General features: G+C 36.2%; 1 protein-coding gene across 3 annotated transcripts in view; it reads left to right on the forward strand.

Annotated features, from left to right (window-relative positions):
* ZC3H6 (zinc finger CCCH-type containing 6) overlaps positions 1–25,521 on the forward strand; it is a 68,893-nt gene that overhangs the window by 22,496 nt on the left and 20,876 nt on the right. The window contains exons 2-4 of one of the 3 annotated variants that reach the window (XM_055327539.1): positions 3,533–3,713; positions 12,032–12,151; positions 23,342–23,591. In XM_055327539.1, the coding sequence (XP_055183514.1) occupies positions 3,533–3,713; positions 12,032–12,151; positions 23,342–23,591 (551 nt within the window). Of the gene's footprint in view, positions 1–3,532; positions 3,714–12,031; positions 12,152–16,918; positions 17,002–17,729; positions 17,815–23,341; positions 23,592–25,521 lie in introns of those variants that run through there. The other 2 variants (XM_055327541.1, XM_055327542.1) reach the window with 2 other exon arrangements.

Consider the following 25,521-nt stretch of genomic DNA (forward strand, 5'->3'; position numbering starts at 1 on the left):
AGCATTCTTAATTATCTCTTCTATTTTTTACTTTTCACAGAGTTAGATTAATATCTGATATATTAGTAGGTGCTCAATCAGGATAGCTTTATTTTGTTTTGGTGACAGAATTGGAATTAGAATCCAGCTATCCTCCCAGAAAGTCTCCTCTTTCCCTTATGCCACACATGCTTTCCATTTGTACTCAAAGCTGATTTTTATAAAGTACTTGTAAACAGTTCATGGAACTGGGGGTCAACGTTCTTATTTCCGTTTTCTATTCTATTTCTTATAACCATACATAAATTCACAAGTTTAAATTTGTTATTGTGTAAATGCTAAAATGTTAAATAGGCTAAGAAAAGAAAAGAAGAAAATATCTTTCATGCTTTTTGTCTAATGACAAATGTAAATGCTCCATATTTCACAGTTAAAGAACTTATGTAGAGTAGGACATAAATTCATATGCATTTTTAGCTTGACTACTATTTAGGTAGTTCCAGTCAAAATGTTAAGTATGAATTAGTGATTTTAAGATATAAAAAGAGTTGCTTTGAGGTCAAGTTGGAGGAGAAAGGTAATAAAAGAAAGGATGAATGCCAGTAGGATTTTTTTGGTGCTGTTTATTTTTTTATTTTTTTAAAGATTTTATTTATTTATTCATGAGAGACAGAGAGAGAGAGAGGCAGAGAGAGACACAGGCAGAGGGAGAAGCAGGCTCCATGCAGGGAGCCTGATGTGGGACTCGATCCCGGGTCTCCAGGATCACGCCCTGGGCTGAAGGCAGGAGCTAAACTCCTGAGCCACCCCGGCTGCCCTGGTGCTGTTTAAATTTTGTTACAGTATAAGGATAGGTAGTAAAGGATACAATTCTTAAATGTACAACTTTTTTGAATTTAAAAAAAATTTACTATACTTAAATTCAATTAATTAACATATAGTGTATCAATCAGTTTCAGAGGTAGAGTTCAGCGATTCATCTGTTGCATATAACACCCAGTGCTCATAACATCACATGCCCTCCTTCATGCCTATCACCCAGTTACCCCATTTCCTCATCTACCTCCCCTCCAGCAACCCTGAGTTTGTTGCCTATAGTTATGAGTATCTTCTGGTTTGTCTCCCTCTTTAATTACAACTTGATGAATTTTTACATGTAAATATATATATATGTAATAATCACCTCACAGATCAATATACAGAATATTCCAACACCTCAGAGGGTTCCTTAGTACCCTTTTTTTGTCAGTTACAACACTCCAAGAGGTAATCACTATTTTGACTTTTGTCACCATAGGTTACTTTTGTTTCTTTTTATTTTTATTTTTATTTTTTATTTATTTATGATAGTCAGAGAGAGAGGCAGAGACACAGGCAGAGGGAGAAGCAGGCTCCATGCACCGGGAGCCCGACGTGGGATTCGATCCCGGGTCTCCAGGATCGCGCCCTGGGCCAAAGGCAGGCGCCAAACCGCTGCGCCACCCAGGGATCCCACTTTTGTTTCTTCTTGAAATGCAAATAAATGGAATAAAACGATACTCTCTTGTATCTAGCTTCTTTTACTCATATTTGTATCTATAAGATTCATCCATATTGTGTGTAGCAGTGGCTGATTTTTTTGCTTTATAGTGTAAGTAAAGCACAATTCATCCATATACCTGCTGATGGTGATTTGGGTTGTTAACAATTTTTTAGTATTGTGACTAAAGCCACTAAGTCCATTATTGTGCTTAACTTTTGGTGAAAGTATGCACTCACTTTTCTTGGGACTTAAGGTTTTAAGTGTTATAAAAGTTCAGGACTTTTTTGTTAAAACAGCCAGAATGCCAAACCTGCCTCACAGAAATTTTCAAGTCCACCTAAATGGATATGTTTAACTCTTTGATTTTATAATAGAAACTGGGGAAAAATAACTTACTTCATAGCCAGTTTTGGGTGGTGTCATGTGCCTGTTCTATAATGTAAGGGTTATGGATATTACGCATTCATTCATTCAGTGAACAATAGGGAACCATCCTAGGGGTTAGAGACACAGTCACATCCTACTTTCCCAACCAGTACCTTCTGGTTACTCGAACATAACGCATAGATTGCGTGATAAAGAAATGAGAATTATTAGGGGAATTCTTAAGGTGAAGCATCTCATCTAAACCTGGGTAGTCAGTGGAAGCATCTCAGAGAAAATGACATCTGAACTGAGTCCAGTGGAATGAGCTGCAATTAGCCTGGTGAAGGAAGTGGAGGGTGAGTGTTGAGAAGAGCAGGGCTATGAGAGTTTTTAAGGCAGTGTTTAAAGCTTGGCGATGTGAGAAATTGAAAGTAGCTGGGTAAGCACAGACTCCATTATAAAGGGCCTTTTGACATATCCGGGAAGTCTGACGTCCTCAGGTCAGAAGGGAATCATTGGTACTATCTTTTTTTTATTACGGAAAATGTCAAACACACATCCCATAATTTGAGCAGTTACCAACTTATCACCAATCATGTTGATACCATTACCTTCCTCCCCAAGTGGATAGTTCTGAAGGAAGTTTGAGACATCACTTCATCATTGAAGATTTTGAGCAGGAGAGTGACATAATTAGTTTTTTGTTTTATAAATCATATATCCCTAGTAAATTTAAAGTATCTTTACAATGCACACACCACAGTTTGGTTGCATCTCATTTGCCTCCAGTCATAAAGACATTTGTCTTTCTGCACTGTTTATAGCAGTTTGCATTTTTTTCCTAACTATGGAAACATGAGTAAATGCTAAACTTATTTTATATATTTATCTTCTTATGTAGATAAATCATTGTTTAATTTGCCTTTAAAAACACTATTAATATTTTGGCTTCTATGAGTATAAAAATGTCATAAATAATATAAAAGTTTATGTCTAGTTCAGTCTCCTTTTATAGCAAAGAGGTTAGTATTTGGAAAGTGGAATTCAGTTAAGGTTTTACTATGAATATTTTTCCAGATTCAAGTTCAATTTATGATTCTTCTGTGGCTCAGGTTTTGTTCATCTACCTATTTGAAAATCTGTTTCTTTTCTTTTAAATCTGTTTTCTTATTGAAGTTTACTTTGATGGTGAGAATTAATATAGATTACTTTTGTTTTAAAACTAATTATAGTTGTTTACATAACACTAAGTAGTAAAAATGTTTACTTCCTAAAGGGCTTTAGCTTAACCTGTTTTAAAAAAAGTGGTGTAGTAGATGGTCACTATTGTAATGCCATGGAATAGCACTGCATTCATGCATGCGTTCATTCAGTTGGTGAATTAGTCATCTTAATCCAAATCAGCGGTTGGCAAATTTTTGCTGTTCTGTCTGGTTCTTATATATTTGGAAAATTGTTCCAGGAAAATAGGGAAGAATTTGCAATAGAAACCATATGTGGCCTGCAAATGTATTACCTGGTCCTTTATAGGAAAAGTTTGCCACTCCTGGTCTAAATAAATATAACTTAAATTCTTGGCATGTGCTTTTTTTTCTTTTGGAAATGTTTCTGTAAGATTCACTTTTAAATAACATTTGAAAATAAAAATGTCATTGTTTTCTACAGAGAAGATGGTGAATTAGAAGATGGTGAAATAGATGATGCAGGACTTGAAGAAATACAAGAACAGGAAGCAAAAGAGGATGAAAAGCACAAAAATGAGAAAGCCTATAGAAAATCAAGGAAAAAACACAAGAAAGAAAGAGAGAAGAAAAAATCCAAAAGGAGAAAACGTGAAAAACATAAGGTTAGTTAGAATCTACTTTTAATTCTTTTAGTAAATTTTTATGAAATATAAAATGTTGAAAACCATAAAGTATAAATCATTGCTTATTTTATTATAAAACTTATTGATTAGAAGGGCACCTGGGGGGATCCCTGGGTGGCGCAGCGGTTTGGCGCCTGCCTTTGGCTCAGGGCGCGATCCTGGAGACGCGGGATCGAATCCCACGTCGGGCTCCCGGTGCATGGAGCCTGCTTCTCCCTCTGCCTATGTCTCTGCCTCTCTCTCTCTCTGTGTGCCTATCATAAATTAAAAAAAAAAAAAAATTATTAAAAAAAAAAAAAAAAAGAAGGGCACCTGGGTGGCTCAGTCTGTTAAGTGTCTGACTCTGGATTTCACCTCAGGTAATAATCTCAAGGTCATGAGATCAAGCCTCCCTTCAGACTCCTTGCTGGGCATGGAGCCTGCATAAGATTTTCTCTCTTCTTCTGCCCCTCCAACCCCCCAAAAAACAACTTGTTGATTAGATATTTTTATTTATGTGATTAATAAATTTTCTGAACATAAAAATTATGTAAATTATCTCAAATATTTAAAAATTAATCTAGGTAACTTTTAATGCAAGTTAAAATCTTTTTAATTAATGGAATTGTATGCAAGGATGATAAAGGTTAGAAAAGTTTTATTCTCTACAGATATAGATTAGCAGCATTGGCATTGTCTGTCCATTTATTCATTCATATGTATTATCATGTGCTTGCTGTGGAAATCTCTGTGCTCTATGCTAGGGTTACAGTAATGAGTGAAAGTCTCTAATGGAAATACATTACATTGAAATGGGAAGGAGAAGGCAATAAACAAATGAAAAACAAATGTGATCAAGAAAAAAGAGTAGGGTGCTGGATAGAGAATAATGTAGCATGGGATAGGGAAGAAGGGATCATCTATGCAGAGAACTCTAGGAAAAGTAGGCATCTGTGGTGGAGTAGTTTTGAAACTCCCTGAAATTCCCCCATAAAAACAAAGCAATGGGGATAGCAAAATCAAAAACTCATTGGCAACATCTACGAAAAAATGAAGTAATAAGTCATCTCCACAAACCTTAAAAATACCGCTGGATGAGGCCAAACCACAGACAGCAACAAGACCTATATAGGATCAGCAATTGGGCATACTGAAGCAGAGTGAAGGTAATGGGACTTCAGAAAACAAATTGCCAATAGGTACTCCTCTCAAATGGAAGAGTCCCCACTCAGTGTGGAAAGTCCATGGGCCAAACTGAGAACAGAGCAGAAAGTGAGAGGGGGGGGAAAAGTGAGAGGGGACTTTCAATTCTCTTGTGAGTATAAGGTGACTATGTGAATTTGGGATGGTGCTTGAATGGTCTGGGTCTGATGAACCTCTTTTTTTTTATAATTTTTTTATTTGTTTATGATAGTTACAGAGAGAGAGAGAGGCAGAGACATAGGCAGAGGGAGAAGCAGGCTCCATGCACCGGGAGCCCGACGTGGGATTCGATCCCGGGTCTCCAGGATCGCGCCCCGGGCCAAAGGCAGGCGCCAAACCGCTGCGCCACCCAGGGATCCCCTGATGAACTTCTAATACTAATCAACCAAATCGCTCTTATTAGAGTCCTACACTGAGAATATAACTGCTAATTAGAATCTAAATTGAGAGGACAAAGATACTAGGGCTGGGCAAGGAAAGAAATAGCTTTAAAAAATGAGGAAAAAAAAATGAGGGAAGGGAGCAAATGAGGCATATCTCAGAAGATACATAGCCATATATATTAATATTTCATGCAAACAACAAGCAGTAACCCTAGAGAACAAGATAGGACCATGATTGCATTCCGTATAAGTTATAATTTTTTAAAAAACAATAATGGAGAGAATAATATTCTTCCGTAAGAGAAAGAATTCCCACAAAACATATAAAATATCTAACCTAATATTTCAAAATGATAAAATTAAGATAGTATATAAGCTATGATCAAACCGCATAAATACAATTTGGGGGAAACATCCTTTGGTCATCTAAGTGAAAAGACCAACTCCCTATTAGGAAAAGAGAATCAGCTTTCTATAAAAATGTTTGATATAGGATGCCTGTGTGGCTCAGTGGTTGAGTGTCTGTTTGCCTTTGGCTCAGTGAGTGATCCCAGGGTCCTGGGATTGAGTCCCACATCGGGCTCCCCGCAGGTAGCCTAATTCTCCTTCTGCCTGTGTCTCTGCCTCTCTCTCTGTGCCTCTGATGAATAAATAAATAAAATCTTTTAAAACTTTTTTGATATAAATATTTTATGCTGGATGATAATGGAATGACATATTTAGATAAGATGTGGGCCAAGAATTTTATATCCAGCTAAATACTGACCTTCAGATATAAAGTTCTCCAAAAAAAAAAAGATAAAACTCAGGAAATATTGTTATCATGAACCTTCCTGTAGAATCCACTAGAGAACAAGTTTAGATAACCAAAATGACTAGGTGGGAGAGAGGGATCTACATACATGTAATACATATTTCTTTGTAAAACTAGGACTAGGGCACCCCGGGTGGCTCAGAGGTTTAGCGCCACCTTCAGGCCAGGGCCTGATCCTGGAGATCCGGGATCGAGTTCCACATCAGGCTCCCTCCCTGCATGGAGCCTGCTTCTCCCTCTGCCTGTGTCTCTGCCTCTCTCTCTCTCTTTCTTCCTCTCTCTCTCTCTCATGAATAAATAAATAAAATCTTTAAAAAAATAAAAACTAAGACTAAATGATGGCCATAAGAGGAGCCGTATATTATGTATCTGAACATTACAACTATAAAAAATATCAGGAAAAGCAGAAGAGTATATGGCAAGCAGGATAAGCTTACTGATTGCCTAATATTATTAACTCAGAGTAAGGGGATGTTGCTCCACATTGTTATCCTTATAATGAAAAAGAAAGGAAAAGAGGTTACTGACGAATTTTAGTATTGGTCCTGTTAGTAAAGAAATAATATGCAAAGAAGGGACAGGGACTAAGGTTATTGGAAAAGGCATGAAAGAAATAATTGAGGGGCACCTGGGTGGCTCAGTCAGTTAAGCTTCATACTCCTGATCTCAGCTTGGGTCTTGATCTCAGAGTCGTGAGTTCAAGCCTTGTGTTGGGTTCCACACTGGGCTTGGAACATATATAAATGAATAAATAACAAGGAATAATTAAAACAAAAATACAAACTTTTCTAAATACCAAAAGGTATATACTCTCCCAACAATGCAAAAATCCAACTCTAAGCTGTGTACAAGAGAAAGATTTTTAAAAGTGGGTAAAGCTATGCCAAGCAAATACAAAAGAAAGAGAAGGCAGAAATCTAACGTTGATATCTGAAAAAGTCAAATTTGTGTCAAAAGGCATTGAAAGAAACAAAGAGAGACGTTTTATGATGTTAAAGGCTACAATTCACAATTAAATATAAGTTATTAATATTTTATAGCCCCTAAAACAGCCACTTTTATAAAGCAGGAACTATAGGAGCTGCAAGAAGAACTAGGAATACACTAATAACAGGAGATCTTCCAATATGCCTCTCTTAATCCAAAGAGATCAATCAAGTGGATGAAAAGGTGGTAAGGATATTAAAGAAAGATTATGTAGTGAGCTCTGAATCCTGAGAATACATCTTCCTCTCGTCTTTATGGCCATATAGTAGACCTTGTATGCTCCAATTACTTTGATTGAGTGGAAGTGTTAAAAAGAGCAATGTCAAATCACAATACAATAAAACTAGACATTTCCTAATAAAGTCAAAAAACAAAATGTCTTTTTGCTTTGTAATTCAAATGCCTGCTATAAATAGCCTGTGGAGCACAGGGGAAACAGATTAAAACTGCAGAATTTCATTAAAATGATGATATAAAATCTTGGTGTGTAAGTAGTGACAGAATATAGCTAAAGCAGTTATCAGGAGAAAAATTACAGTATTGCAGTAATTCATTTATTCTTTGCTAGAAAAGCAGCAAACCAAAACAAAACAAAAAGGAAAGGACTTTTAATTATGTTAGAAGCAGAACTTAATGGATTAGAGCGAAAAACCAGTAGTTATTAAAAAAAAGATCAGTGATACATATAAATCATTGGCGAGACTAATCAAGAAAAAAGTAGGGGCACGTGCCTGGCTCAGTGGGTAGAACATAGGACTCTGATCTCAGGGTGTGAGTTCAATCTCTATGTTGGGTGTAGAGCTTACTTAAGAAAAGAAAAAAGGGAAAACCAAAAATAAAATTTAGTGTGTTGAAGCTAAGAATTTTCAAAACCATCAAGTCCCATCTCCTTTTGAACGGCCTTTCATTTAATTTGTCTGTCTTTGGCAGATAAGTACTTTCAGCATTTTTCTTGAAAATCTTAACTAGATTACTTAGTTCACTAGACACATTTTCTACTTTCCACATTATTGAATATAACTGTGTTGTTCAGCTTTCTACCACTGCATAATGAAGATTTCCGTTCTTCCAGCTTTAATAAGATACCTCACTTTCCTTTAAGTTGTCTCAAAGCCCAGAATTTTACTAATAATCATTTGAGGCAATTTATTTATGTATGTATGTATTTGAGAAGAGAAAGTGCATGCATATGTGTGTGTGTGCGCATGTGTGTGTACGAGGTGGAGGAGGGGCCAAGGGAGAGAATCCCAAGAAGACTCCCTGCTGGGCATGGAACCTGACAGAGGGCTCTATCTCATGACCTATGAAATCATGACCCAAGAGGAAAACAAGAGTTAGTCACCAAACCCATTTTAAAATTATTACAATTTTTTGTATCTCTACACCCAACATGGGGCTCACACTCATGACCTGGAGATTAAGAGCTGCATATTCCACCAACTGAGCCAGCCAGGTGCCCCTCGTTTGAAGCACTTTAGACTTTCACTAACACTTTCCTTGAAGTCCTTCCAGTTTCTATCCACTTCCTGGTTCCAGAACTTCTCCTACCTTTTAGATATTTCTTATGGGGAAGCATAGCATTTCCAGACACCAAAATCTTAGTAGTCAACCATTGCTGCACAGTATTACTCCAAACTTAGAAGCTTAAAAGAACAGGAATTTATTTCCCATTTTTTGTGGGTCAGGAATCTGGGAGTTTAACCAGGTGATTCTGGCTCAGCTTCTCTCATGGAATTGCAGTCAATTCAAGGCTTGACTGAGGCAGGATCCTCTTCCATGTTCACTCACATGGCTCTTGGCAGGCCTCAGTTCCTTTTTTTTTTAATAAATTAATTTTTATTGGTGTTCAATTTACCAACATGCAGAATAACACCCAGTGCTCATCCCGTCAAGTGCCCCCCTCAGTGCCCATCACCCATTCACCCCCACCCCCTGCCCTCCTCCCCTTCCACCACCCCTAGTTCGTTTCTCAGAGTTAGGAGTCTTTATGTTCTGTCTCCCTTTCTGATATTTCCCACATATTTCTTCTCCCTTCCCTTATATTCCCTTTCACTATTATTTATATTCCCCAAATGAATGAGAACATACAATGTTTGTCCTTCTCCGATTGTCTTACTTCACTCAGCATAATACCCTCCAGTTCCATCCACGTTGAAGCAAATGGTGGGTATTTGTCGTTTCTAATGGCTGAGTAATATTCCATTGTATACATAAACCACATCTTCTTTATCCATTCATCTTTCGATGGGCACTGAGGCTCCTTCCACAGTTTGGCTATTGTGGACATGGCTGCTAGAAACATCGGGGTGCAGGTGTCCCGGCGTTTCATTGCATCTGAATCTTTGGGGTAAATCCCTAACAGTGCAATTGCTGGGTCATAGGGCAGGTCTATTTTTAACTCTTTGAAGAACCTCCACACAGTTTTCCAGAGTGGCTGCACCAGTTCACATTCCCACCAACAGTGTAAGAGTGTTCCGTTTTCTCTGCATCCTCTCCAACATTTGTTGTTTCCTGCCTTGTTAATTTTCCCCATTCTCACTGGTGTGAGGTGGTATCTCATTGTGGTTTTGATTTGTATTTCCCTGGTGGCAAGTGATGCAGAGCATTTTCTCATGTGCATGTTAGGCCTCAGTTCCTTACTGACCACTCTAGAGACTGACTCAGTGTCCTCATGAGTTATCCGGCTTCCCCCAAAGCAGGTGAACCAAGAGTGAGAGAGCAAGAGAAAGCACACAAGATGAAAGCTATAGTCTTTTTATAACCTAATCTCAGAAGTGATATACCATCTCTTCTGGCATACACTATTTTCTAGCTATTTTTAAAGTAGTCCCAATTGCTAATTTCAGGTTAATAATTACTTTTGAAAAAAAATTTATTTATTTATTATATAGAGAGAGGACTTGAGTGAGTGGGAGGAGGGCAGAAGGAGAGGGAGGGAGAGAATCTCAAGCAAGCTCCACACACGCAAAGCCTGACTCAGGGCTTGATCTCATGACCTTGAGATCATGACCTGAAGTGAAATCAAGAGTCAGACACTTAGCCAGCTGAGCCACCCAGGCGCCCTGTCATATATACATATGAAGAAAATGGAAAGAAAATTTTCATAAATATATATATATATATATATATATAGAGAGAGAGAGAGAGAGGAGAGAGAGAGAGAAAGTATGTGTGTGTGTGTGTGTGTGTGTGTGTGTGTGTGTGTGTCTTTTTTGTTTTGGAATAGTCTAAAGAAACTTCTCCCTTAAGTAGAACCTTCTCTTCTCTGGTGGTTTTTCCTGAAGTAGTGTCTTCATTTGAGCTTCTTAATCAGATCTTATCCCTTTAGTGATCTTCAAGTGAAAGGTTTTCCTTTGAGTTGGAGCTGACTTCTACCATTGACTTAGCAAACTTGGCTTTTGAATGGACAGTGTTGAGGGGTGCTAGGTTGGCTCAGTTGGTAAAGTTGCAACTCTTGATCTCAGGGTTGTGAGTTGAAGTCCTATGTTGGACATGGAGTCTACTTCGGAAAAGAAATGGGCAATATTTATTTCAAACTTTGACCCACAAATATTAGATAAGCTTGAAGCATTTGATAGCATAACTATAAAAAGATTTCTTCATATAACCTATCAAATTGGCAAAAATGGAAATAACACCATCATAAAACTAAACCTGAAAATATTTAAGAACAAAGTGAGGGAAAAGTTTGTCTTTCTTAAAAGTGCCTTTAAGAATGGAGTAGAGGGGGCAGCCCGGGTGGCTCAGCGGTTTAGCGCCGCCTTCGGGGAGACCCAGGATCCCCCGTTAGGCTCCCTGCATGGAGCTGCTTCTCCCTCTGCCTGTGTCTCTGCTTCTCTCTCTCTCTCTCTCTCTCTCTCTCTCTCTCTCTCTCTGTCTCTTATGAATAAATAAAATCATGAAAGGAATGGAGTAGAGGTAAAAATCCTTTTGTTGTGAAAATATCAGAGTTCAGTTTTATTCAAATTTTTACTGAGTCAGTATCTTCACTGATAAGAACTTTAAGAATTCTTTAAAGAAAGTGCTTAACTTAGGAAAGTAATTATTTTGACTAGATGGAGATTTGGTGACCTTTTTTAAGGAGTGCACTCATACTTAGAAAGCTTATTCTTGATATTTGCTAATCATTATCAGTTACTTGTGGTTTCCATTTCACTTTTGCCCAATTTTGTGGGTTGGATTTATTTCGCATTTATAATTTGATATGTTGAGTATCTTTTAGCTTTAGGGTACTTATGCAAAAGAATAAGAGTGCTACAGACATTTTAGGTAAAAATAACTCATACTCTACTTATGTTCTGTGATCCTTTTTGAAGATATAATTCCTTTTTTTTTTTAAGATTTTATTTATTTGAAAGAGTCAGAGAGAGAGCACACAAATAGAGGAGAAGGACAGAGGGAGAAGAAGAAACAGACTCCCCACTGAGTAGGGAGTCCCATGCAGGACTCAATCCCAGGATCATGGGATCATGACCTGAGCTTGAGATGCTTAACCAACTGAGCAACCCAGGTGCCCTAATTTAATTCTTTTAAGATTAAATCTGAGATCACTTTAGAAGTGATCTCACATAGAAGGGCACGAGTAAAAAAAATTTTTTTTAAATAATAAATAAATAAATAAATAAATAAATAAATAAATAAATAAATAAATAAAAGAAGGGCACGAGTCCTTGGACCACAGGGATGATGAGGAGAATGCTGCCATTAAATCCCTAAAAAGAGGAGAAGATATACTTTTCCTCAGAAAATTTTAGAGAAGTTGAGCTGGTGGTGGCCTTTGAAGCAAGGATTTTTTGGTTAATACTTCAGAACCTACCTGCTAGGATAATACAATATGCTGGTTGGCACTTCTGGCTAAAAAAAGTGTATCTAATTATTAGTAAAATTTTCTTCCTTTTGCAAATGTGTAACTGTTTTTTCCTTTTTTATAGCATTCTCCATCTAGTGATGATAGTTCAGACTACAGCCTTGATTCAGATGTTGAACATACAGAAAGTTCCCACAAAAAAAGAGCTGGTTTCTACAGGGATTATGACATTCCATTTTCTCAGGTATTGTCTTTTTTTAAAAAATGTGATCAAATATACATAAACATAAAATTTACCATTTTAACCATCTTTCAATGTATAATTCATTGGCATTAAGTGTATTCACAATGTAGTGCAACCATCACTACTATCCATTTACAGAACTTTTTCATCATCCCAGAGAGATGCTGTGTACCCTTTAAATCATAACACCTCAATTTCTCCTCCCCACCAGCCCCTAGTAATCACTATTCTACTTTGTCTCTATAAATTTGCCTACTCTATAGGCATAAAGGTGGAATCATTACTGTATTTGTCTTTTTGTGTCTGACTTACTTCATTTACCATAATTTTTTTAACGTTCATCTAGCATCCTTTTTAAGGCTGGATGATATTCCATTGTATGCATATACCATATTTTGTTTGTGTGTTTCTGTTTTTGAACACATGGATTACTTCTACTTTTTGACTGTTGTGAATAATGCTGATTATGAACATGGGTGGATAATATCTCTTCAAGACCCTGCTTAAAAAAAAAAAAAAGACCCTGCTTTCAGTTCCTTGGAACATATACTCCTCAGAATGGAATTGCTGGATCATACAGTAATTCTGTGTTTAATTTCTTGAGGAACCACCAAACTGTTTCCCATAATGGATACACTTTTTTTACATTCCCACCACTATATATGAAGTTTTCTACTTTCTCTACATCCTTCCCAAACTTATTTTCTGGTTTTTTTTTTTCTTTGGGTTTTTGTTTTTGTTTTGATAATAGCCTTCTTAACAGGTATGAAATGACATTTCATTGAGGATTTGAGGTTCTGCCTTTTAAGGGGAAAAATAAAATTTTCAGTTTCATTATTTGCCTTCTGACATTCTGAAAAATGTTTTATATTTTTCAATATAGAAAAACAGGCTTATGTAGATATATGCTACAAATTTTAAGTCTTTGAAAATCATAATCATATGTTAGTTTTCCTGGTCTATCATAACAAAATACTACAGACTAGTGGTTTAAACAACAAAAGTTTATTTTCTATTAGTCTGGAGGCTAGAAGTGCCAGATCAAGATGCCAGCAGGGTTGATTTCCTTTGAGGACCATAATATCTTTGAGGACCATTTCTCCTGCCTCGTAGATGGCTACCATCTTGCTGCTTTGTCCTCAAATGGTCATTCTGCTGTGCATACACACCCCTGGCATCTCTGTGTGTCCAAATTTTCTCTTGTAAGGACACCAGTCAGATCAGATCAGGGTCCATAGTAGTGACCTCATTTTAACTTAGTCACCTCTTCAAAGCCCTATCTCCAGATACAGTCACATTCTGAGGTATTGGGGTTTAGGACTTTCACATACGAATATTGTGATATCTACCTCTTTAAATGCAAAAGTATCGGAAGTGTTGTAAGTAGAAAAAAATTAAAACAACATGATATACTTTATATCTTTCGCAGGCATGTTGTACTGTATGAACAGTCTTCAATATAAATAGTATTTTGTGGGCAGCCTGGGTGGCTCAGCGGTTTAGCGCTGCCTTCGGTCCAGAGTGTGATCCTGGAGACCTGGGATCGAGTCCCATGTCAGGCTTCCTGCATGGAGCCTGCTTCTCCCTCTGCCTGTGTCTCTGCCTGTCTCTCTCTGTGTCTCTCTCATGGATAAATAAATAAAATCTTAAAAAACATAGTATTTTGTGCTAGAAAAATCACAGTGGTCTCAGGAACACTGGGGAGTATTCAGATCAGTGTGCACCTTTCTGAAAAACCACAAACTTTCTCTGAGTTCTGGTTTCTGCCAATCTGTCAGTATGCTTGTCTACAGAGTTCTATTCTTTTTCCTAATTTGGTGTTCCTCATCCCTTATGAGCTTAGAAAACAAAACACTGTGTTGATTAGAGTTATTTCTTTTGCCTTCTGTTTTTCTGTTGCCTTCTTTATAGTTGAGGTTGCTCAGTAAGTAACTATTGAATAAATGAAGTTTATTATAATATCTCCTTTTAAAATTTGAAAAGAATTATACTCTAGTTGATAATTTTATTGAGTTAGGTGAATGTATCCATATATTGAGTGTGTCTGCTGATTTTGGAATAAATGGAGCTGCCATTTCTCAGAACATTTTAACAGCTATTTGTTAGAATTATTTTTACCACTAATGACAGAACTTTTAAATCTATCAAACACTGATGTGGGGTATGCCTGGGTGGCTCAGTGGTTGAGCATCTGCCTTTGGCTCAGGGCATGATCCTGGGGTCCTGGAATCAAGTCCCACATCGGGTTCCCCACGGGGAGCCTCTTCTTCCTCTGGCTGTGTCTCTGCCTCTCTCTGTGTGTTTCTCATGAATAAATAAATAAAATCTTAAAAAACAACACTGATGTGGTACCTAAATTTCATCATTTGCAGGTAAATTTATTTTTTTAGAAATAGTCAAAAGTTGTTTAAAGACTATTCAAAACAGTGGAAAAAATGCTCAGAATGATCATTACCACTACAGATAGCAAAGCATTTGAAAATATCAAATAATGAGATTTATAAGCTCTTGATTCACAAGTTGTCACTAAACATTATTCCAGAAAAGGAGGTATAGAATATTTTTAAACAGTGGCAGAAGTATTTTAATAAATATTTTGATAAATATTTAATAAATATGTAGCCTTCTATGGGGGCTACTCTGAAGGACAAAATCAATTGGTATGTATAAACAGCATTACACTTGTTTTAACTGACTCCTATTTTCTTTTTATTTTAAGATTTTATTTATTTATTCATGAAAGACACAGAGAGAGAGAGAGAGAGAGAGAGAGAGAGGCAGAGACACAGGCAGAGGCAGAAGCAGGCTTCATGCAGAGAGCCCGATGCGGACCCAATCCTGGGACTCCAGGACCACACCCTGGGCCAAAGGCAGGCGCTAAACTGCTGAGCCACCCAGGGATTCCCTGACTCATATTTTCTTAAGCATTATAGTTATTGATTGTCATTATACGATTACATATTCCTACAACTACAATGTAATTATTTTTGTTTAAAAATTTCAGTTATGGGACCCCTGGGTGGCTCAGCGGTTAAGTGCCTCCCTTTGGCCCAGGGCATGATTCTGGAGTCCTGGGATCGAGTCCCACATCAGGCTCCCTGCATGGAGCCTGCTTCTTTCTCTGCCTCTCTCTCTCATTCTGTGTCTCTCATGAATAAATAAATAAAATCTTTAAAAATTTTTTTTTAAGTTAAAGAAATTAAAAGAAAAAGATAATCTTTTATAATTACCCACATTTCACTTCCAGTGTCCTTTGTTCCTTCATGTAGATCTGAATTTCAGTCTGGTATCATTTTCTTTTAACCTAAAGACTAAATACTTAGTCTTTACTGACACAGAGACAGAGACATAGGCAGAGGGAGAACAGGCTCCACGCGGAGAGCCAGATGTGAGACTCAACCCCAGGACCCCAGGATCACAATCTGAGCTGAAGGCAGATGCTCAGCCACTGAGCCACCCGGGCATCCCAAAAGTACTTAGTTTTTGTTTAGCATCGTTTGTGGTACAGTTGCACTGTCAGTAAAATCTCTTAGCTTTTATCTATTGGGAGATTATTTCACTGTTATTTTTTTTAAGATTTCATTTATTATCATGAGAGACACAGAGAGAGAGGCAAAGACATAGACAGATGGAGAAGTAGGCTCCCAATGGGGAGCCCGATGTGGTACTCCATCCCAGGAACCTGGGGTCACACCCTGAGTTGAAGGCAGCCACTCAACCGCTAATCCACCCAGGTGTCCCTTCAGTGTATTTTTAATAACTTTGAATTTTGTCTTAATGAATTATAGAAAAGTTCCAGGAATGGTGCAAAGAACTTCTGTATAGCTTTCACCCACATTCCCAGGATGTTAACATTTTACTGCATATGCTTTGTTTTATTCTTTACCTTTCTTCTCTTCTCTTCAGAGGATCTAATTTGCAGCTAAACCCATGTGTTAAGTTCTTAATTCTAGTATTTGCATTTTTCAAATCTAGAAACTTGATTTTTTTTCAGATCTGCAGAGTATTTTTATAGTTCCCAGTTCACTGCTGAAATTCTCATGTCATTTACTTGAAAATAATAAGCACAGATATTTTAAACTCTGATTACAGGAATTTCACTATCTGGAGTCTTTCTATTACTGGTTGCTTTTATTTAATTTTTAAAATCATTTTATTATTTTTAATATATTTATTCATGAGAGACACAGAGAGAGAGAGAGGGGCAGAGACACAGGCAGAGGGAGAAGCAGGCTCCATGTAGGGAGCCCGACGTGGGACTTGATCCTGGGTCTCCAGGATCACACCCTGGGCCAAAGGCGGCCAACCAGGCTGAGCCACCCAGGCTGCCCTACTGGTTGCTTTTAGCTGATGCCCTTGCTGATCATGTCTCCTCATATGATTAAGTTTTTTTGTTTATTTTTCTGTGTGCTGAGCATTGTGTTTGCAAAATATAGTGCATTTTATAGAAATAATTTGAGACCTGGGGTGATGTTAATTTACTCCAAGGAGGATTTTTACTTGCTCCTGACAAATTTTTAGTGACCCTTACAAACTTTATTCCAACTGCAGGGTTTGAAACTCTTCTTGGCCACCAAGATGATAGATTGGACTGTAGCCTCTGATCCACCTTTTGATATTGACCCAGAATTGGTGGGTGGGGGTTAGCTACTAAAGCTTCTACTTTTTCTAGACTCTGGATTTCTCCTTTTGTTATCATAGATTAAAGGGATAGTCAGAAGCAGTGTTGAATCTTTCAGCTGATTTTTCTTTTTTTTTTTTTTTCAGCTGATTTTTCATGTTGAGCTGATGTTTTCAGAGAAAAACTGCTCCTGATCCTGCTCATTACTCACGATTTTCATCCACTCCATGTATATATATATATATATTTTTAAATATTTATCCATAGAGACCGAGAGAGAGGCAGAGACACAGGCAGAGAGAGAAGCAGGCATCATACAGAGAGCCTGACATGGGACTCGATCCAGGGTCTCCAGGATCACGCCCTGGGCTGCAGGCGGCGCTAAACCACCGGGGCTGCCCCACTCCATGTATATTAAAGGTCCAGTAATCCTTCACACTTTTGATAGCTCTCTCCTGTTTATATTGGATTTTAGAAAAATATTGTGTCCATCTTTTCTACATTTTTTAGGAAGAGAACTGATCTGAATTATTTAGTCTGCCAGGAAAAAAGAAAGTTCAATACCATTTCATCCACATATGTTTTAGAGTTGACTTACTGAGAATAGAAAATACCTTAAGTACATCCTAAAAATCTTATTTTCCTAGATAACAAATGTCTGCTGTATAATTTCTATAATTTAGGCCAAAAATAGAATATAGTATTAACATCTGGCTATTGAATTTGAGGAGTTAGTATATCTACCCTTTTCCTCATCCTTCCTTGCTCAAGGCCTCCCATTCCCTTCTTTCATGTTTATAGTGATTGTTGTGGGATCACTTTCCATTTTACAGAAACCCAGTCTGCCCTGCAGGCATTCTAGCCAGGAATTTAGTCTAATAGTCAGCAAAGTGATTGGAGAAACTGTATCCTTTGATAGAACTTACAGGCTTTTTCATTTTTGTTATCTTCTTGCAGGAAGGCTGTAAAAAATACTTGCTAGATTCTTGCTGGTGAATGCATTTTGTACATTCCAGATGATGAACATGTGAAGCATAAGGAGGTATTCTAGAGAACTGGAGGTGCTCCTCTAATGTCATCCATTTAGTGCTTCATGGAGCATTAGCACTGCATGGGTGACACCAAGATCCAAACATTGGAGTCTTTGACTGCAGCAGGAGCTCTGTGATGGGGGGCGGGGGCGGGGAAGTTTGCATCATTAGAGGGCTATTAGGAATATTTGCAGTAGGGAAAACTAACTAGGGGGATAAATAGAATGTTTAGGGATAATTCTATTTTAAAAAATAGGAATAGGGGGCAGCCCGGTGGCTCAGCAGTTTAGCACCGCCTTCAGCTCGGGGTGTGATCCTGGAGACCTGGGATCGAGTCCCACGTCAGGCTCCCTGCATGCAGCCTGCTTCTCCCTCTGCTTGTGTCCCTGCCTCTCTCTCTCTCTGTCTCTGTGTCTCTCATGAATAAATAAGTAAAATCTTAAAAAAAAAAAGTAGAAATAGGGAGATTGCTTTTGTAAAGCCTGTGAAAAATCAGAGGATTAAATTAATACTAAGAATTCAAAGTTTTGGGAGCGCTGGGTGACTTAATCGGTTAAGCAGCTCAGGATTCGATCCTCAGGGTTGTGAGTTTAAGCCTCCTATTGGGCTCTCTGCTGGGGGTGGAGTCTGCTTTTAAAAAAAAGAAAAGTTTGGGGATCCCTGGATGGCACAGCGGTTTAGCGCCTGCCTTTGGCCCAGGGCGCGATCCTGGAGACCTGGAATCGAGTCCCACGTCAGGCTCCCCGTGCATGGAGCCTGCTTCTCCCTCTGCCTGTGTCTCTGCCTCTCTCTCTCTCTCTCTGTGACTATCATAAATAATAATAAAAATTTTAAAAAAAGAAAAGTTTTTACGACAAGCATCTAATCTGCAGAGAAAAATTCAGAGTACTAAAGAGTACTCTTTAGTTATAGAGTACTGAAATATGTCATTGAAGCATTAATAGAATCACATATTTTTGGATTGTTTTTTGGTGTTGAGTTGATTAAGTTCTTTATATATTTTGGATACTCACCCTTTATCAAATTGTCATTTATAAATATATTCTCCTATTTGGTAGGTTTTCTTTTAGTTTTGTTGTTTCCTTTGCAGTGCAGAAGCTTTTTATTTTGATGTAGTCCAATAGTTTATTTTTGTTTTTGTTTCCCTTGTCCCAAGAGACGTTACCTAAAAAGATACTATGGGAAATGGTGGAGACATTACTGCCTGTGCTCTTTTCTAAGATTTTTATGGTTTCAGGTGTCACATTTAGGTCCTCAAATCCATTTTGAGGTTTGTTTGTTTGTTTGTTTGTTTGGTATATGGTCTAAGAAAATGGTCTTATTTCATTTTTTTGCATGTATCTGTCCAGTTTTCCCAGTACCATTTGTTGAAAAGACTTTTTCTTTTATCTTTTTTAAAAAATATTTATTTATGTATTTAGAGAGAGAAAGCAGAGCAAGCAGGAGAGAACACGAGTCGGTGGTAGGGAGCAGAGGAGAGGGAGAAGCAGGCTCCTGGCTGAGCAGGGAGCCCAATGTGGGGCTGGATCCCAGGACCCTGGACCATGATCTGAGACAGACACTTAACTGACTGAGCAACCCAGGTGCCCTGAGACTGTCTTTTTCCCATTACATATTCTTGCCTCTTGTCAAAGATTAATTAACCATATAACTGTCAGGTTACTTTGGGGCTTCTATTCTGTTCCATTGATCTATGTGTCTGTTTTTGTGCTAGTACCATACTGTTTTGATTACCACAGCTTTGTAATATACTTGAAGCCTGGAATTATTATACTTCTAGTTTTTTCCTTTTTCAAGATTGCTTTGGGCTATTTGAAATCTTTTGTGGCTCCAAACAAATTTTAGGATTGTTTATTCTAATTCTGTAAAAAATACTATTGGTATTTTGATAAGGATTGCATTAAATCTGTAGGTTGCTTTGGGTAGTATAGACATTTTAACAGTATTTGTTTTTCCTATCCATGAACATGGAATGTCTTTCCATTTGTTTGTGTCATCTTCAGTTTCTTTCATTAGTGTTTTATAGTTTTCAGAGTACAGGTTTTTCACCTCTTTGATTAGGTTTATTCCTAGTAATTTTATTATTTTTGGTCCAATTGTAAATGGGATTGTTAATTTCTCTTTCTGCTGCTTCACTATTAGTGTATAGAAATGCAATGAATTTCTGTACCTTGATTTTATGGGCTCTCTGACCTCACTAAATTCATTTATCAGTTCTGGTAGTTTTTTGGTGGAGTTGTTAGGGTTTTCTATGTATAGTATCATGTCGTCTGCAGTGAAAATTTTACTTCTTCCTTAACAATTTTGATGCCTTTTATTCCTTTCTTTCTTGTCTGATTGCTGTGGCTAGGACTTCTAATATTATGTCGAATAAAAGAAGTGAGAGTGGACATCTTGTCTTGTTCCTGACCTTAGGGATAAAGTTCTCAGTTTTTCCTCAATGAGTATGATGTTAGCTATGAGTTTTTCATATAAGGCCTTTATTATGTTGACGTAGTTCCCTCTAACCCTACCTTATTGGGGATTTTAATCATGAATGGATGTTGTACTTTGTTAAATGCTTTTTCTGCATCTATTGAAATGATCATATAGTTTCTATTCTTTCTCTTATTGGTATGATATATCACAGTAGTTGATTATGAATATTGAACAACTCTTTAGCCCAAGAATAAGTCCCACTTGAACATCCATGAATGATTTTTTTTTAATGAGTTGTTGGATTCAGTCTGCTAATATTTTGTTGAGGATTTTTGCATCTATATTCGTTAGAGATATTGGCCTATAGTTCTCTTTTTTGATGGTGTCTTTATCTTATTTTGAAATCAGGGCAATGCTGGCCTAGGTATTGATTCTTCTTTAAATGTTTGGTAGGGGACACCTGGGTGGCTCAGCGGTTGAGCACCTGCCCCTGACTCAGGGTGTGATCTGCGGTCTCAGGATCGAGTCCCATATCAGGCTCCCTGCCTGGAGCCTGCTTCTCCCTCTGCCTACATCTCTGCCTTTCTCTCTGTGTCTTTCATGAATAAATAAATAAAATCTTAAAAAAAATGTTTGATAGAATTCATCTGTGAAACCATCTGGATCCTGGACTTTGGCTTATTGGGAGTTTTTTGATTACTGAATCAATTTCATTGCTAGTAATCAGTCTGTTTAAATTTTCTATTTCTTCTTGATCAGTTTTGGTAGGTTATATGTCTCTAGAAAGTCACCCATTTCTTCTAGGTTGTCCAATTAGTTGGCATATTTTTCATAATATTCTCTTATAATCTTTTGTATTTCTGTGGTATTGTTGTTATTTCTCCTCTTTTGTTTCTGATTTTGTTTGAGTCCTCTTTTGTGTGTGTGTGAGTTTGACTAGAAATCTAATCAATTGTGTTTTTGAAAAGAACTAATTCCGGATTTCATTGATCTGTTTTGTAGTTTTTTTAGTTCTCTATGTCATTTATTTCTCTTCTAATCTTTATTATTTCCTTCCTTCTGCTGATTTGGGGTTTTGTTTGTTCTTTTTCTAACTCCATTAGGTATAAGATTAGGTTATTGAGTTTTTTTTCTTGAGGTAGACTTGTATTGCTATACATTTTCCTCTTAGAACTACTTTTTCTGCATCCCAAAGACTTTGGACTGTTGTGTTTTCATGTTCAGTTGTCTCCATGTATTTTTTTATTTCCTCTTTGATTTCTTGGTTGACCCATTCATTGTTTAGTAGCATTTTATTTAACTTCCATGTATTCGTACTCTTTCCAGATTTTTTTCTTGTGATTGATTTCTAGTTTCATTGTGTTGTGGTCAGAAAAGACCATGGTATAACTTTGATCTTTTTGAATTTGTTGAGACTTGTTTTGTGGTGTACTGTGTGATCTATTCTGGAGAGTGTTCCATATGCACTTGAAAAGAATGTGTATTCTGTTTTAGGATGGTATGTTCTGAATATATTTATTAAATCCATCTGATCTAGTGTGTCATGGAATCACGTTTTTTTAATAAAGGAAAAGTAGGCACCGTTCAACTAATTAATTAATCTTCACCTAATCTAAGCAATTATTTTTTACTTTATTTTCATAGTGTTTTTATTTAAAATGTCAGAAACTGCCTCGTAGCTACAATTATAAATCCCTTTCTGAATTTCTAAAGTACTAGATTAGAACAGTTCATTTTAAAAACAACAAACAAAAAAATTTCTAAAATACTGCTTAAAACAATTCAGAAATCTTAATATAATATCTTCAAAATTTTAAATTGATGAGCTAATTGATTTTCTTGATATGTTTAGTTAAGTTTTTTTGTCTCTATTTTATAATTACTGAAAAATATCTTAGTATTTCCCTACATTTTGTTAGTCAATTGTTAATAATCTGCCAGGGGGGAAAAAAAAATCTGCCAGGGCAGACAGTATTTTTATATTATATTTAAAATGTGCTAAGATGCAAAAATAAATAAATAAATAAATAAAAAATAAATAAAATGTACTAAGCTGAAGGTGAGTCATGGCCTGGGCTTTGCTAGATCTTCAAACTGTAATTTTGTGAATTTTTTCTTTTTTTAAAAAACAATTGACAGAAGATAGGATTGAAATAGTACAAATATTTTAATGAATAGAGATAGAATTGAATACTATCATTAAATAAAATTGTAGGACTAGGAGTGTCTGGGTGGCTCAGTTTGTTAAGTGTCCGAGTCTTGATCTCAGGGTTAAAAGTTCAAGTCCCACCATTGAGGCCCCATGCTACTTAAAAAAAAATTTTAGAACTAAAGTATATTCTTAGTTTTCATATGCTTTAGAAAAATATTAATAAAGTTAATAATGTATATTATAATAAATAGTTCCTAATGAGCAATTTTCTCATTAGATGTTTTTAACTTTTACAGAAATCTTTGTTAGACTTCAGATATAAACCTTTCCTTTTTCTAAAATTTCCACACATATGGTCTTTTAATTAATTTAATATGCTTAATCTTGTTTGGGACAATATTAGAAGAATATATATTTTCTTCTACCTCAAGCTATTTTACTATATTTTCCATATTTTCCAAAAGACTTTTTAAATTTTTAGAGAAAGAATTCATGTATAACAGTATAGATTTTTAAGTATACCTAAAAGTGTACAAATATTGAGACCTGGAATGTGGAAAATAAAACAAAACATCCCAGCAAGGATCTATGAACTAAATTTATAATATTTAATAATACCAGAGTAGCATTTAGCTTTTTTTTAATATTTTATTTTTTTATTCATGAGAGACAGAGAGAGGCAGAGACAATAGTCAGGAGGGGGAAGCAGACTCCCTGAGGGGAACAGGATATGGAACTCCATCCCAGAACCCTAGGATCAACCACTGAGCCACCCAGATGCCCCCATTTAGCTTTTTGAACTTAGTGTTAAATACTGTCATAGACAAGTACTAACCAGGAGTCAGAACTTCAACTGTCTTTTCTTTTCCCCTTCTTCAAATTTCTGAGGGAAAAAGATATCCTGTGTTATTATCAGTTCATTTATGTAACTAAAAAAATCCTGATAATGATTGTTCATTTTCACTTAGCATGGACATTTATCAGGAAGCTACATGACATCAAAGAAAAGTCAACATAACAAAAAATTTAAAAGTAAAGAATATGATGAGTACAGTACATACAGTGATGACAACTTCGGTACCTACAGTCAGGAAACAGAGGAAGATTTTGCCAGTCAGCTAAAACAATACAGACAAGCTAAAGAAACCTCAGCTACTGCTTTAGGATCATCATTTTCTAAAGAACCAGGGAAAAAACAAAGGATGAAAGTTCAGCAAGGTAAGTGTGAAATTGTCAGTCTCTTTTTTCAATATGAGAACCTTATTACAACAGGTAGTTATGGAGTAACAACTTCAGTTTCTTAGTTCCTTCTCAAGATCAGCTTGTTCCTGTGGTTCCTGAATTTGTTTTTCTTTATTTTATAGACTTTGAGGACAAAAATCTACAAATATTTCATTCTGCATGATATCTTAATATTTGAATTAGAAAGATACGCTAATATTTTTAAAAGTTATAAAAATGTAAAACACATTTCCTATTACATTTTTTCCCTTTCCTTGTATAAGGACATAAGTATACTGAAAAAATGGCTTGCCTTTTTCAGTTGTTTCTGTTACTCTATACATTGCTTTATATTTTAGACCTGTAAAGACAATTCTGGGAAGCTCTTCTTTTATTAAACTTTAAAAGATGATGATCATCTTTGCTGTGCAAATGTACTTATACTTAGGATTATGAATATCCTTCAGGATTGGAAATAACATAAACTAAAGAAATTTCTGGAGTGATCATTAATTCATCTGCTGTGTTGAGGTACATGATCCCTGAGACACCAGGGCGAGTTGCCATAGAAACGGTGGGTCACGTAAAGGTCAAATCAGCCTTAAAAACTGTCCACTCAATGTCTGCTTCAAGAAAACTGGAGCAAGATGATGCTGAAGTGAAGGAGTGAGCACCCAAGCCCTATATGACTATACTTTCTATATAGTTGACAAAAGGAATCAGTTACGAGTAAATGTAGTTATTTTTATGACTTTATTTTTTCTTGATTTCGTAGCAAAATTCCTTTGAAAAATGTGAATCCAGGCTTTGCTGACCTAAAAGGGAAAGGAATTTGTGCATATGCTACTGTAATTAGTAAGTTTCTTCCTGAAGTCTAGACATAGTGGTGTCAGGAATCACTCCACTTGGGGAATAAGGGAACATGGAGAGATTTTGCTCAGCCATTCCCACCTGAGGTTTCCCCTTTCAAGCTCTTCCTGTTTGTTCTGTTAAAGAATTGAGTATTCTATTTTTGACATTCATTTTTCCCCCTCAGGTATGAAAGTAATATATGGTCAAATGCAGAAAGATTTTTCTGTATATAGATACAATAATATAGCAAAGATCAAAGATAAAACTAATTTGAATCCCTACACCCAGAAATAATTACTATTAATATTTTTAATGTACATTCTTCCAGAATTTTCCTGACAATTATTTTTAACAAAAAACTATGCGTATTGTTTAACTTGTTTTTTCCCTAAACTATGGACTATATCTCAGTCATTCTTACATTAATGAGTAGCTTTTAATGCCAACATTCTATTCAATTAAATAGATATGCCATATTTTGTTTGATTCTTAAGTTTGTGTGATTGTAATCAATTGAGATTTAAGTTGCACCCAGGTTTTTTTTTTAATTCGGTGATTAACCCTGCATATTTATACACTGTTTCAGAGGATATCTTCACAAATATTTTTTCTTAAGAATAAACTCTGAAATGCAGAATTTAATCAAAAGATATAGCCACGTATTTGAAGATTTTTGGTCCATATGCCAAATTGATTTCCAAAAAGTTGATAGAACAATTTATAATAATAACCCACCAGTGTGTGAAAATGCCAATTTCTCCAAGTCCCTACCAACATTGTTCTTTGAAGTGAAAATTGGTATGTTATTTTAAAATTTTTAATTTCTTTGACTTTTTTGAATGAGGTAAAACATTTTTTTCAAATATATATTTGCTGGCTTGTAGGTTTATGATTACTTAATATGTAAGAAAATGTATTAGTTCAATGTGACATTGGTAAAATAAGAAATCACTCTATAACTTACTACCCTACCTAATACGTAATTTTCATAATTACATACTTTTAAATACCAAGTCTTTTGAAAGTAAAAGATGTATAAATTTTACTCAGAAATATATGTGATATGAACACAAAA

This window comes from Nyctereutes procyonoides, unplaced genomic scaffold (genome assembly GCF_905146905.1).
Source record: "Nyctereutes procyonoides isolate TBG_1078 unplaced genomic scaffold, NYPRO_anot_genome, whole genome shotgun sequence".
Lineage (NCBI taxonomy): Eukaryota > Metazoa > Chordata > Mammalia > Carnivora > Canidae > Nyctereutes > Nyctereutes procyonoides.